The sequence below is a fragment of the Megalopta genalis genome, chromosome 7, assembly GCF_051020955.1.
Source record: "Megalopta genalis isolate 19385.01 chromosome 7, iyMegGena1_principal, whole genome shotgun sequence".
NCBI lineage: Eukaryota > Metazoa > Arthropoda > Insecta > Hymenoptera > Halictidae > Megalopta > Megalopta genalis.
In genome coordinates, this window is record NC_135019.1 from 21,325,295 (window position 1) to 21,340,315 (window position 15,021).

General features: G+C 35.7%; 1 protein-coding gene across 5 annotated transcripts in view; it reads right to left on the reverse strand.

The window, feature by feature from the left end:
• The window catches only part of LOC117226369 (uridine phosphorylase 1), a 202,688-nt gene that overhangs the window by 63,958 nt on the left and 123,709 nt on the right, over nt 1-15,021 (reverse strand). For all 5 annotated transcript variants that reach the window (XM_076523694.1, XM_076523692.1, XM_076523693.1 and 2 more), the window contains exon 2: nt 4,989-5,112. In XM_076523694.1, the coding sequence (XP_076379809.1) occupies nt 4,989-5,112 (124 nt within the window). The remainder of the gene's footprint in view (nt 1-4,988; nt 5,113-15,021) is intronic.

Genomic DNA, 15,021 nt, shown 5'->3' on the forward strand with positions numbered 1-15,021 from the left:
ACATTAAATTTTTTTTAATATATTGTTCACAGTTTTCCAATTAAAATGATACCAAACACGATATCCTTTAGACCATTCTTACTCATTATACGTAATAAGTAACTTATTTTATTTGCGAAAAAAGGATTAGAAAAACCGATTTTTAACATATAAAATATTAAAGGCAAGGTCAAAGAAGGTATGTACATATGTTTTTCGAAAGAAAATATCAGTGAAGTTATGATATTCGAGCCTACGTTCGACGCCGGAAATGAGGAGGCCTTACCGGCATGGGAGAAGTCCATGGGTAAGAGACGCCAAGAAGGAAGAGTTTCTGGTTTAGAATTTGCTGGCATGGGAAAAGTTCAGCGCTCCAGCGATTGCGAACTCCCTGATCACCCTCCATACCTGCGAAAACTGTGACAGCAGCGCACTAATCACAGTCATCCTTGCATCTGTTTCATTGTTCCCAAGTATCAGAAAATAGTACATATTTAGGGCGACAAATTTGTATTTTTTGGGAGAATGAAATAAACATCAGTAAAGGCAACAACTTTGCCTAAACTCTTCGCCACCGCACACCACGTGCATCTTAGCAGTAAATTACGTGCAACGGCTATTGTCTTTGATTTTATTGTCAACAGAAATATCTGTCCAAACTATATTGTGTTTGGTCTCATTTTAATCAGAATTATAATGTTAAAATTAAAAAAAATTACGTCATTACATTATGAGTTGTCTTCCGAGAATTCGAGTCAAATTCGGTGAACACGTGTTCACAGGGCTGTAGCAATATCTCAGTGTCAGAATTGGCATATTCAAGTTACACCAATGGAAGAGAGACACTACTGTACATATTTAGATTTAAAGTTGTCAAAAGAACACCCTATATATTCAGTTTGTATAGGCGTTTCATTAATTTTTATTTACATTGTATTAACAACTTTACACAATTTATTAACGTTTCTCTTGGAGTTTTTAATTTTCTTCAACTATCATGATTCTTGTGTGCAGAAACAAATACCATATGTAATAAATGACACATACAAACTATCACATTCATAGAACTGAGAAACATCGCATATTTTCAGAAGTAATTTATGTAGTGAGTGAAGTGCGTGCGCGTTAAGAATGTGTATGGAGAGCTAGGTGTGTGTGTTAATAAATTAGTGTAGGCTGTACATTACAATGTTCCTTCGGAAGTTGGAGCACTAAGCTACGAGCCACGACCATAACAGAACAAGCAACATATACCTCTTGGAGATAACATTGTAAGCGTTCTACCATTGCTTCCTAAGTATCGTTATACACAACAATCTTTTTTAAGAACTGTATCAATGAACAGCTAATGTTTTCCTGATTAAGTGAAGTCCATACACGCTATAAATCGGATAAAGTGGACTACGTGAGCATTCCAACGTTTCATGCGAAGTTCACCAACTAATTATATTTACGACTTCTGATGATATATTTTAATTTGCTCTATTTTTAGTATATACATATGTATGAAAATCAACACATACATACATATACGGGAACACATTAACCATTACGACGTCGCAATTGTTTATGCCATTCTTAATATATTCGTACTAAGAAATAATGCATTGCGTATTAAAACGAGATATTTATTGCATCAAGCTTATAAAAAGTTACATATGTATCTCTTCAGTGTCATTTGAGAAGGGTACAGTTCCACTTGAAAAGCTGAACGCTATGCCGACTTGTTTTCCATCCAATATCGGATTATTTGACTTTATAGTCAAAGGAAATCGTACCAAGCGAGGCCAAGTCATTGGCACAAGGAACAGTTTCGGTCCTAAAGTAGAATCTGAGACTGAATTAATACGTTCTAAAATTCTCTCCAGAAATACTGCTAGCTCATATGATGATGTATCAATTGATAAAAAGAATACAGTTTCATAAAAAAGAGGTTTAGAACACTGTGTATCTCTAAAGTAAAGTTTAAAGTGTCTAGAAGTAGGACTGATGTACGATTCTTCCATGAGAAGAAGACGTGGCCCATTTCTGCTGCAGTCCGCTGTCCCTCCTATAATCGTAGGCAGTGATCGATATTGATCGAAGACGGTGACAAAGGTCAACGACGGATAGTAGCGAGACCGAGTGTGACAGTCATTTTTCCGTATATGTTCTAACATTATTGCCTCTCACTCGGTCTCCCTAGTTCCCGGCTACTATCTGCGATCATAGGAGGAACACCCCGGACAACAGCCGAAGTTTGTTTGTGCGGGTCCTTCTATAACGCGAGAGGAGTGACGAAGCCAAACCCTCGGTTGAAGAATATCGACATTCGACTTTTCGAGCCGTTCGGCATCGACCAAAGCCAACCGCGCGGCATACCCGATCGGCAAAAGCCAAGCCAATGGAATCGAGGCTTGAAGCAGTAATCGAAGTGTCTCGGAACGCAACATTGGGATTCGCGTCCTAACTATCGCCGCAGCGTCTCGCTTTCCGCGAGAAAAATACGTACATAAGAAATCATAAAATTGTGTAAAATAGAGATATAAAACGGCATCGATCATAAATAAATAATAATAATTTTTTTTTAATTTATTTTCATAACTTTTCAACTTAACTTATTTGACCTTGACATAACCTTTAACTTTGAACATACAGATAAAATATGAAATTATTGTCTGTTGGTATCTCAAGATTTAGAGACAGATGCAGTAAAATACAGAATTATACGATGCAATCCATGAAAATTAACATGCAGGGAGATCCCTTGGGTGAGATAGAGGGTCTCGGTAGGAAAAATGTAGGCATGTAGAGGCAAGGCACAGAAGAGTTAAGGCGAGGTTCCAAGAGGTTTGGAAATGATAGGGCCCGTTTATTTTCTCAAGAGATATGGTTTAGGGAACAGTGTCGGCGCGGTGACGTTAGCATAAATGGACCTTAAATGAACTTTTACGCGCCCATTTACGGGAAAACTTGAACTATCTACTTTGAACTATCCACTGATGCCAGAATTATAAAAGTTAGGCGATAATTACTGAAAATGAAATTTTCTTTATAGCAAGTTTATTTTTTGTTGGAAGCGATGTTCCTTCAAACGTAAAACTCAGTCGTCGCTGTTTAACGTACTACATCTATCACGCTTCTGCTTATTATATTTATTCTTTTACTATATCTAGCCTTGCCAGAGTTCGTTCTGTTTTCATTTTTCGCGACCAAAGTTTGAAGTTGAAAAATTAGAAAAAATCCTTAGTACGTGGTTTAATAACTAAAATTTCCCAGATTTATTACAGAATTTTTAAATTCGACCAAATGGAAAAAATGAGCAAAAAATAACGGCAACATTGTAAAACATTGCATACTAATAAATAACAATCAGCTCCGAATTCTTTTATTATTAAAAATGTTATTATGAAAATATTACTAATCGTCTGTAAATGTTTTTCTGATCAAAACGAGTCTAAATCGAACAATAACGTAGATTATATTAGAATAAAAAACTTCATGAAAAATATTTCCAAAAACGATTTCTGTCTCTGGGATTGCAAAACTACAATCTGAACCAGCAGGAAAATAAGATTGATCTGTAATAAGAAAAGTTGACTATTTCACAATTACGGATTGATTAAATCTCAGTTTTCTCGAATTTCATAATTAATAATAATTTTACAAGATCTTTCGTCAATTAAAATTGTTGACGTTTAAATTAAACATATTAAGAAATAAAAAATCAATTAAACTTGTCTTTTAAATTAAGATCTATATTGCTTGAAGTTAAAATTTCGCAAAGTAATAAGAAATATACTCTTCTAGAATATCTCTGAACAAAAGAGAGAGAGAGAGAGAGAGAGAGAGAGAGAGAGAGAGAGAGAGAAAGATGCGAGGTAATGGGAATGGTACATACAAGTGGCATAATGTACACAATAAATGAATGCATTCTAATTTTTATAATCAAGAGTCAATCCAAATTGTATATTTATAATTTTCAAATAAAGTTTTATATTTGTAAATATATGATATTTATATTTGTAAATGTATGATATTTATATTTGTAAAATAATGTTTTGACGAAAATAAATATAGATATAATATAAAAGAATGTTATCAAATGAAAAAATAAAATCTCAAGCAGGGTATCTCAAGCCACTAGCTTGGCTTTTTCCGATTGGGCATACCGCGCGGGATGCCGACACAGTGATCGGCTGATCACTTCAGCCGATGCCAAACAGCTCAAAAAAATCGGATGTCGATATTCTTCAACCGAGGGTTTGACTTCGTCACTTCTTCTCTCGCGTTATCGGAGGTCCCGTACAAACTTCGGCTGTTGTCCTTTCTGTTGTTCTTTCTATGACCGCAGGCAATGATCGATATTGGTCGAAGACCGTGACAAAGGTCAACGACGAGTAGTAGCAAGATTGAATGAGAGAGAGTAAAAACGGTACAGTAATTTCTTTAGGATTTGCCGAACTGATTTCCCAAATAAATATGGAATCCCAAATGTATGTCGTGTTTGGTCTCATTTTAATTGGAAGAATCACACCACAATATGTTAAACAAATTTTCATGTAAAAAAAGTTAGAAATAAAAAATTAAATCATCGTTTTTATTCTAACATTACTTTTTAATTTTATTGTCAAATATTTATTACCAAATAACAATTGCTTCCAAATTTTGTACACATTATTTTATCACTAAGTGTTACAATTTAGGCAGGAAAGACTAGGAAAAATAGTGTAGGAATCAGTATTGCTGAGGTTATTTACATTATAAGAACATGGAAAAAATGAATTATCGGTCGACCGGGATAGCTTAATTAGTTAAAACAGTCACCCGACAAGTAAATGATCCGGGTTCGAATTCCGTTCCGCCGATTTTATCCGATTTTCTCCAACAATAGAAAGTCGAAAAATGCCCTAATGGCAAGTCCTTATGATGTCATGAGTATGTCGATATTTATCCCTAAAGAGTAACTTGCTAGATGCAGAAAAATTACGGTAGATTAAAAAAGATAAGGTAGAGTATTTGTTGTTTACCTTCACGTCACCGAACATTTCGACGAGATCATGAGAACCACTTCCCAGAGCAAGATGATACAATATATCTTGATCCATGAGTTCAATGTTTGGATTTCGAAGTCGCACAGATCCATCTCTGTATCTAGAAACATACAATACGGAATCAATTGAGTAAAAATAGAAAATATTTTATTCGTTGATAAACATGTTTTTATCGTTATGTTACGTATTTGATAGTATAGGAAAATTGATTGACTTGATAGATGACAATTAGCTGTTAGCATGGAACAGGAATGAATTAGGTTATTATGTGACTCTGACGAAATGTTCTACAGAATTAAGACTTATGTGTTCTATTTTTATATTATAATATTCACTTAATAAAGTTATTCATGCTTACATTCAATGACAAATCAATACTTTATGTTTACGGTGAAAGTGGATAATCAAGATTGTCTCTATTTACTGCAGGATTGCTTGAAAATTAGTTATAATTAGCGTTAGAGAATTGTTTTTAATTTCCATAAATGCATATTTACACCAATGTAAATCTTATTTAACGTGTGTATGTATTATCTTGAAACTAACATTAAACAACATTGTTTCCGCGTATCCTGTATTTAATATTGAGAGTGTAAAGGTACAAACTATACACCCAAAAGATCGTTTTAAATATAAAAACACCAACTAGTTGAGCTCGATTTGGTCTCTAATTCACAAAAAATTTTCTAAAACATCAATCCACAAAAAACTCAAAATAAATTAATTCACTCAAAAAATAATGCAGAAGATATTAATCCAAAAATATTAATCCAACAAAAAATCATTCAAAAATTATGAACAAACCCTTCAATTACAAAAAATGAAATATAAATCCACAAGGTAAACTCAGTAAAATGTTAAACTACGGAAGGATATGAAAAAATACTCCAAAAAATATTTATTACAATTTAATTTGATTTGAAGAAAGAATTAAAATCAGAAGTAGTTGTCCACATTATATTTGATTAAAATTTGAAGAAAATAGTGAAAACAAAAATAGTTGCTCCATTTATACAGTGTCCACCACAACCCGTTAATTAGAAAATCACGATACTTGGGAAATTTCATTCTTTTTTTTACTACTACTATGTATCTTTGCGACTGATGTGTAAAAGATCATTTGCTTGTATCATTTTCTTACTTATCGTGCGTATGTATCGTGATGTGATTTTTGTTACAATTATCAGCATATATCCATTGTGATGTTGCGGAAATGCCGACATCACTTCTCCCTTTTCTGCGATGGAAGAAACCGCCTTTATTGAGGACCGCTGCCCTCAATCAGATCACGCGTATATTCGCGACAATAGAAAGCAATTCCTCGAGGAAAATTTGGGTAAAATTCTGATTCGCGACTAATTTAAATTACGCGCCGAATATGACCGAACTTTTAGCATTATTCTATACCTAACGATAACTTTTTGAGAGGTACCCTGGATTGTTAGTTTCGTGGAACCTCTCTCGTTTTACAGCTGGAACAAATAATCCTGTGCGCACGGATCCAGAACGGAGAAGCTACCACACACAGGCCAAAGAATCCGGAGACGGCCAGGACTCAAAAAATCCAACCAACGACGGATCTTCAAATATTTCGCGAAGGAAACGAACTTCCATTTACGAGTTCCTGCGTTGTCTCATCCCCGCCAGTAAAGAGTTTAAATTGGTTTAGGTCGTGGAGTAGCACGTCAGTACATATTTGGGAAGAAAATCGGATATGGTTAGGAGTCGCGGTCTACCGTGAGATGATCCTGCACCTTAGGTTTAGCACACGACCAGTCCCAATGGGGCTCACTTTTTTATGAGATTTGGTAAAGTGATAGAGCTTGTAAAGTTTAATCCAACGATACCCGGTTTCGGGTGTACACAGCTTATTGTTTTTAAGATAATTAATGTTAAAGTTGTTAATAAATGGCTCCGAAAAGAGCCAATTTTTTAATGCGACGCGTTCGAAGCTCGCACCATTAACAACACGTACTGCGTATGAACTGCAGAAGACTGACGCGATGGCAACAATGTTCCGTTTTCCTACGACCGAGTTTCAACTGTTTCTTGAACGGTGCGAACGACGTGTTTACTCTAAGGATGCTGCAAAGGGTTCAAGTAAACTTTACGAAACTTGTCAACGTGGTACGTGTTGTTAACGGTGCGAATTTCGAACGCGTCGCATTAAAAAGTCGGCTCTTTTCAGTACCATACATATAAACCCAAAAAAGTTTGTCCGTAAATATTATTGATAAGTGATCAGTGTTTTGCGATAATGCAGTGACAGTGAACTTTGAAATAGTCTGCCAAGAGACATCTTTCTGTTCATCATATTATGTCGGATGCAAAGCAACTGTGCAGTTCATCATACATTGTACGAGGTAATGCACTATTCTCCTGCATACATTACCGAACATGAAGTGAATTTACAACTAAATTGGTGAATTTCTTATTGATAATATTTTTCATATTCCTTTAACAAACAAATCCAATACGTTCTTCAACGCGATTATTTATTATTAAATTAGCTTTGCGAATCGTTCGTTGAATTCTGTTCGGACACGGAATTATTTGAATTAAAGTATCATTTACGTACTTTGTTAATCTTCACTGTATACCTCGCATAAAAATTGTTGCTGTAACGGTTAAACTACTCATTCTTTCGGGTCCAAAAAATTAGTAAATATTCTTCAGACATTCTGAAATAAGGATGAATAGCGTTTTTTTTAAATTGTCACTGTCACGTAGTAAAAAAAATTCGGAAGTTCACGCTCCGTGACTTGTTCTTTGATTCGAACGCAGCACGGAGCCCATCTTCTTCTATCAAGCTCCACGGTCGAAACAAGTTGCACTCGATCAATCGACCGCGTTGCAATTCGCGCCCTCGCCTCTCAATTGTCAGTGTTTTTCGTTAATAACTCGTAAACAAAGTCTCGGATTACATTTTCGCAAAGGAAAAAGTTACTTAGAATAACCTTAGTTACCTCCCATTTCTATATTGCGATTTTTTGCCCGGGCTTCCGGCTTTCTTCGCAGGGCCACCCCTGGTTCTGCTGATTAACTTCCTGGGGAGATTTCGAGAGGGCTTGGCGATTTCATTTCAAAGAATTGATCGACCAAGAACGGTTACTTAGGGACCTACAGGAACGGATGCAAGGCTCGCAGGAACAGGTGCGCGATTATATAGCGTTAATGATAGGGGCCTTGAGAATCATCTCTAACCTCCTTGACTGGAAGCACGCCAGATAAAGACATTATATTAGGATGCGAGGTCCGCGTTACGTATCGCGGTCGCTCTGATATTGATTACCACAAATGACGTTTTTCAAGCGGAACTCCTCCAAGCCGAACGGGATTTTTAACGGGAATCCGCATCATTATGAGGTTCCGAAAACGGCGGGATAAATGAAATCGAAAATCACGGGACCGTTTGAGTATGTAAACGCCGCGATACCCACCGAACTGCGAGTTCGGGAGACTAAACTGGAGGAGCGGGGTATGCCCCGCAACCTGTTCGCGGACACCAACGTGCCCAACTTGCCAATATTCATATGCAGCAACCTAATACGTAACGATTAAGACAACATAGCTCTCTCGCTCTTGATCGTCTGTTTAGGCACCTTTGCACCCAATGGTGTCGATGATTCTATTTGGAATATGTTCTGAGTAGTGCAAGGAAGACTTCACAAATCTGATTGGATAATGCCAATGAATTACAATGGTGCATGAATTGGAATTCCGACAGCGGATTGCGCAAATACCTACTGTGCAAGATAGGGGGTGGCGCTAAGAGACCAGGCTTTATGAAAGTTTGCATTACTTTAGAATTTATAAAAGAAAATGATTTAGAATTCTTTAAGTATTTCCATGTTCAAGAGGACTGAGGAATCAGTGCCTATCGTGCTGACACAATAAATTGAACGTGTAACAATTTTTTTTATTCTAACCACGGCGTATTAAATTGGAAAATCTGTAAAACTGTACAATAATTATAACATTATATCGATACTGTGCTCACTCTAGTGCTTTCATATGAAATCTAAATTTTTTCGTTTTTAGTAGGTTTTTGATTTTTTCAGCCAGCATTATCTCAGATTTTTCTCAAAATTTCTGAACGGTGGATGATGTGGTCGAGAATCCTACAAAGCGACAAGTACAACTCGAATATTGCGCCGCGTGCACCAGATGAAGCGCCAAGCATACAGATGCACAGAAAAGTGAGGCCATAACACGACAGAGTAAGACAAGCTAGATTTCTGGTCCGTGTGCATACTCAGACGATCTGCGGACGTTTCTGCGGTACTAATGCGGTATTAAATGTGCAGTAAAATGAGTGGGAGGTTGAGGAAGCAAGAAAAGCGTGCAGGAGCAGGACCCTTTACCGTATACAGGGTGGTCTACGGAATTGTTTCAGGCTATAACTCCGTTATTAATGCATTTATGAAAGAATACTAAAGAAAGAAGGATTAGATTTTTTAAGTGCAGCAGTATATGTGCAATTAACAATTGCATCATTTCTTTAAATGGAAATACATATTTTTTGTCGCACATATAGATTCCTGTGTTCATTCTACGTAAAAAATTATTAGGATGTCATAGAAAAAATATGATTAATTTTCGAGATATTTTCAAAAATGACTTTATTGAAGAAGATGCTCAAACGCTTCTTCATTATTATAAACATTTCTGATAACGTTTTTTTTTATTGTTTTCATAACTGTGTTTAAATTATCTGCCGTTATTGCTGCACATTCCCGTGTGATCCGTTCTCTCAGGTCCTTCACAAAATTTACAGGATTTGAATGAATCCTGGAGAGTATAGTAATAACTACATAAAGTTTAAACGCAGTTATGAAAACAATAAAAAGCGTTATCAGAAATGTTATCAGCGTTATCAGACATTTTTTATAATATTATAAGTAAATAAATAATATTATAAGTAAATATAACTTTTTTGCCGTCATACCCTAATAATTTTGTATGTAGAATGGGTCACAAGAGAGAGAGAGGTTATTTGAACAGCGGTTCAAAACAACGTTCGTGGACGCGTTTCAAATTCAACCGTAAACGAGTAACGATTGAATCAACATAAACAAGAGGATTCTTGATAACGATACTTGATCCGCTATCACAAATTCCATGAAACCACGATTTCGGTAGGATTGGCGAAGCGAACGATGCACCCGCGTTGTTCGAAGCGGGATATCGACACAGCGATAAGTAAGATTTTAGAGTTCGTCAAATCGACGATTTCTTCGATACACTAGAAGCGAGAAATATCCGGCTCGAAGCATCAAATGTTGGAGATCATAGGGTTCTTGAAGGGGGTATTCTCGTCTAGAGGTCGATTTTTTAGATGCTATTTGGCTTTTTTTTAAGAATCATAAAAACATTATTCTGCCGTGATTTGTAGGTGAACACTATCTTTTTCATGAAAAATATTTGAAATTGTCGAAGATACAGTTAGTTCAGTAGTGCTCCTTGAACAAACATTATTTTCGGTATAAACATGACTGTCCTTGGTACCAAAAATGTATAAAAACATTGAAGAGAAAATTTTTGGTAGCACTTTAAAGCTAGCTTATCGATTTTTTGTGCTTTTCTCAACTTTAGAGTGTCAAAACAAAAAAATAGTTAAAAACATTAGATTTAAAAAATTTGAATACTGAAAATTACATTACATTACCTCCAAATTTGGACGTGATCGGTCAACTAGAACTTGAGAGATCATGGCAATCATTTGGAAAAATATGGTTCCGAAAATGACGCAAACGAGAAATATACCTGCTACGTTTATAACTTTATATAAACGTTTATAACTTCATCAATTTTTCAAATCCAACAATATCCACTGGTAGAAATATTTTTAAAGGCATATACTTTCAGAAAATGAAATGAAAAAAGAATTGATTTGTTGAAAGTTCTAGACTAGAAAACCCCTTTAATGCTACAAAGAACTACTTTCGGTTTACCGTTTAAATACTGGACGAGAAACGACTTTCAAAAACTAGAGCACGCACGAAAACAATGGGATCATATGAAGCATACGTCGATTTGTTGCGAAACAGAACTAGACTGCGGTCGATTCCCTTGCGAGGGACAACCTGCTTGTTCCAGCCGGAATCTCGCGGGGCAAGACGCAGACCGAACAACGCACAGTCGCGGTCGATCACAACCAGATCTCCCTTGTCGGCTAACTTTCCTCCAAGAAAGTGACAGTTGAAGAACTATCCATCACAAATGGGAATCCATTGGAATCATCCATTCCCATTTGTGAGGTCTTCTCTCCGCCACTTAAAGCAGATTTCGAGTAGACACCAATGAACACACCGGCCTGATCACAACCATAATCGATTTATTTTCCGTACAAACGTCGTAGATATACATATAAAAATGTCGCATGAATAAATACAATAAACGGGATTTTGACGAGAATATCCGCTCGTCAATAAACCTCGACTATTTCTCTCCACCGCACAATGGGTCGGATCGAAGATTCTAGTGACTTTTTAACAAAAACCTACTTTTCTCATATTGATGTCCAGTCAATTTTTATTGCTTGTCAAATATCCATTACCCTCGAAAATGATAATAATAAAAGCGATCACAGATTGTAGTTGATACAACAATTTATATTAATATTTCCCCCGTGATGTCCTGACGATCCTGATTAATTTTTTCCCTTTGCTTATTGATTATTGTATTCTATATATGGAAAATATAATGTTTAATAAAATACAAAAAATGTAAAAATGCTTCAGATTTGACAAGGAATATCTTTTGAGTCCTAAGGAGTCCCAATTTTGGACAAATAGTATGTTTTCAGGATACTTTCCTCTACATAATTCTGTAAAAGTTACATCCTAGAACGTCTTAAATCGCAGATTACAGTAAATTCTCTCTAATTGTCCCTCAGCTTGTAAACAAAAATGGACAATCGCTGTCGACAATCGGCAACTATAAAAACAAGCCACGAGATTTGAATAATCGTTTTTCCACTTTCCAAATTGTTTATTCTTGTTTACAAGCTGAGAAACAATTGGAGAGGATTTCCTGTATTACGGTTTAAAGATATGAGCGCTTAGAGATATCGAAGATAAGCACTCCATGCGTAGGCTCCTCAAAATGATGTCGCTTCTTCCGTCCCAGCAAATTTCAAATATGGAATTTTTCATTATCTGCCGTCTTCGTTCCCTTCTGTCTCCCATCCTTGTAAAGCTTCCCATTCCCGGTGTCTAACGTAGGCTCGAATAGCGTAACTTTGGTGATATTTTCTTTCGAAAAACATATGTACATACCTTCTTTGACCTTGCCTTTAATATTTCATATGTTAAAAACCGGTTTTTGTAATGCTTTTTTCGCAAATAAAATAAATTACTTATTACTTATAATGAATAAGAATGGTCTAAAGCATGTCGTGTTTGGTATCATTTTAATTAGAAAAATGTGACCAATATATTTAAAGAAATGTTTATGTATGAAAAATTAGAAATAAAGAAGTTAAATCACCGTTTTTATTCTATCATTACAATGTTGTTCACCGGCTGTCTTTGATGCTGACTGCTGCCTTACATATAGTCGGTCACGAAAATATTCGGACACCACTATAATTTTAACTATTATAATCCGTACTTTAGACAAATATTTAAAAAGAACAAAAAGAGGCTTCACGTATGTTACTATGCAGTATGTAGTTAACAAAAACATAAAAAATATTTATTTACGATACGTGGTTATATAAATAATTAATGAGAGAGAGAGAGAGAAATATAGAAAGAAGGCCTATTTTAATGTCACGAAAATATTCGGACACCATGAAAATTAAATTTATTTTATTGTACATAAATCTTACTTTTATAAATTAATATTTCGTTGCATATCCCATCTGCTTTATGACGTGTCGCAATCGTGTTGGCATATTACAAATTATTTTTTAAAAATAAACTTGCCCAATACGTAGCCATTCTTCTTGCAGACGTCGTTTGAGTTCTTCTTTTGTGTTTATGGGTGTTGTCCGAATTCTACGATCCAATTCATCCCATAAATTTTCAATGGGATTCAAATCTGGTGATTGCGGTGGTGGGTGGAGGATATTTTTACAAGTATATAAAAGGAATTCTTGCACAATTCGCGATTTGTGCTTTGGGTCGTTATCCTGATAAAACTTTATCCCATTTTTAAGACCCGTATTTCCCGCACTTTTTTTTAAATTTTTTTGCAAAATGTGCAAATATCTATTTTTATCGAGGATATCGTCGATAAAAACAAGTTCTCCTACGCCATGGGCCGAAATACAGCCCCATATCATCACAGATCCACCGCCGTTGTTTCACAGTCGGCTGCAAATGTTTCGGATTTAATTCTTCCTTCGACTTTCGCCAGACTCTAATTCTTCCATCACTTCCATAAACATTAAATTTGGACTCGTCCGCGAAAATTACGTCCTCCCACCATTTACTGTCCTTTGCAATGTAGTTTTGTGCAAATCTCAATCTTTTCATTCTGTTCGCTGCGTTGATATACGGCTTCTTTCGAGCGATTCTTCCATTATAGCCCTCCGATCGTAACACTCTCCTTATGTTTTCTGGATGCACTGATATTCCACGGCATTCATTTAATTCAGCTGCTAATTTTGGAGCACTTATTCGAGGATCACATTTGATTTTCCTAATTATAGAGCGTTTATCGCGAACAGTTAAGATCGGTTTGCGTACGCTTTGAGGGATAGATTCAATTCTATCTTCGTTCTTGTAACGTTGAACAATGTCCCATACGGTGCTCTTGCTAATGTTCAATAAATTAGCAATTTCGCGAATCGATTTCCCCTTTTCCCGATGAAAAATTATTAATTGTCGCATATTAAACGACATATTCATACTTTTCCGACCCATTTCGCATATGTTTCGAACAAGACTGATAAATATTTGATCTCTAACACGCTCTGTAGATAGTATAAATGGTGTGTTTGCAAACATTGTTTCGGTTACTTCCTGGAACCTGGAAACTTGCGGTGTATAGCAAGTGTCCGAATATTTTCGTGACATTAAAATAGGCCTTCTTTCTATATTTCATTAATTATTTATATAACCACGTATCGTAAATAAATATTTTTTATGTTTTTGTTAACTACATACTGCATAGTAACATACGTGAAGCCTCTTTTTGTTCTTTTTAAATATTTGTCTAAAGTACGGATTATAATAGTTAAAATTATAGTGGTGTCCGAATATTTTCGTGACCGACTGTACATAGTATACAACATAGTTTCGCTCGACTCGAGTTTCGTTCTATCTCTCTCCTTCTCACGAGGTGTCGGCAACAATAAAGACGAGCTGTGAGGCTCGAAGAAATCAATTCCTGCGTACTACTCACTGCGTACAGAGAGTTCAGAGACTTGCATAGCGTGACATTTCAAGACATTTTTTATATACTATTTAAAACTTTAAATTATATCTTTTCTTTTGTTCCATTCAGTTTAAATCTTATTTTATATTTATTATATTCGGTGTGTATTTATTATATACAGGGTGATTCATTAAAGCTGTTACAAAGTAATACCTCCGTTATCGTTAAGAATATCCAAAAAATGCTAGAGAAACAGATCGTATGGTTCGAAGGGACACAAATTGCAGCAGAAATAATTTCTTTTTAAAAGTCACATTTTTCGGGATTATGCGATATACCTGGTGAGCCGTAACAGAGTCTTAACCGTTTGGTTATTTTATTACTGACAAACTCCAGCAACTCTGACTCCGATAGACAGACAACATGTGCAACAGATATCCTCGAAGCGACTAACGAAAATACCGACCGAAGACAATACCAAAAAGATTTTGACAATTTCCTACTCCTCAACCTAAACGCCTTTCGACACACCCTTGAATAATTAAAAATCACTACATTCCTCCACCAAAATCCATTCTAAACCAATCACAAAACAACCGAGTTTCCCACGGATGAAACATAATGAAACGTAGACAGAATTCAAATTAACGTGCTGCGTTCGTATGCAGGACTATTGTGTATT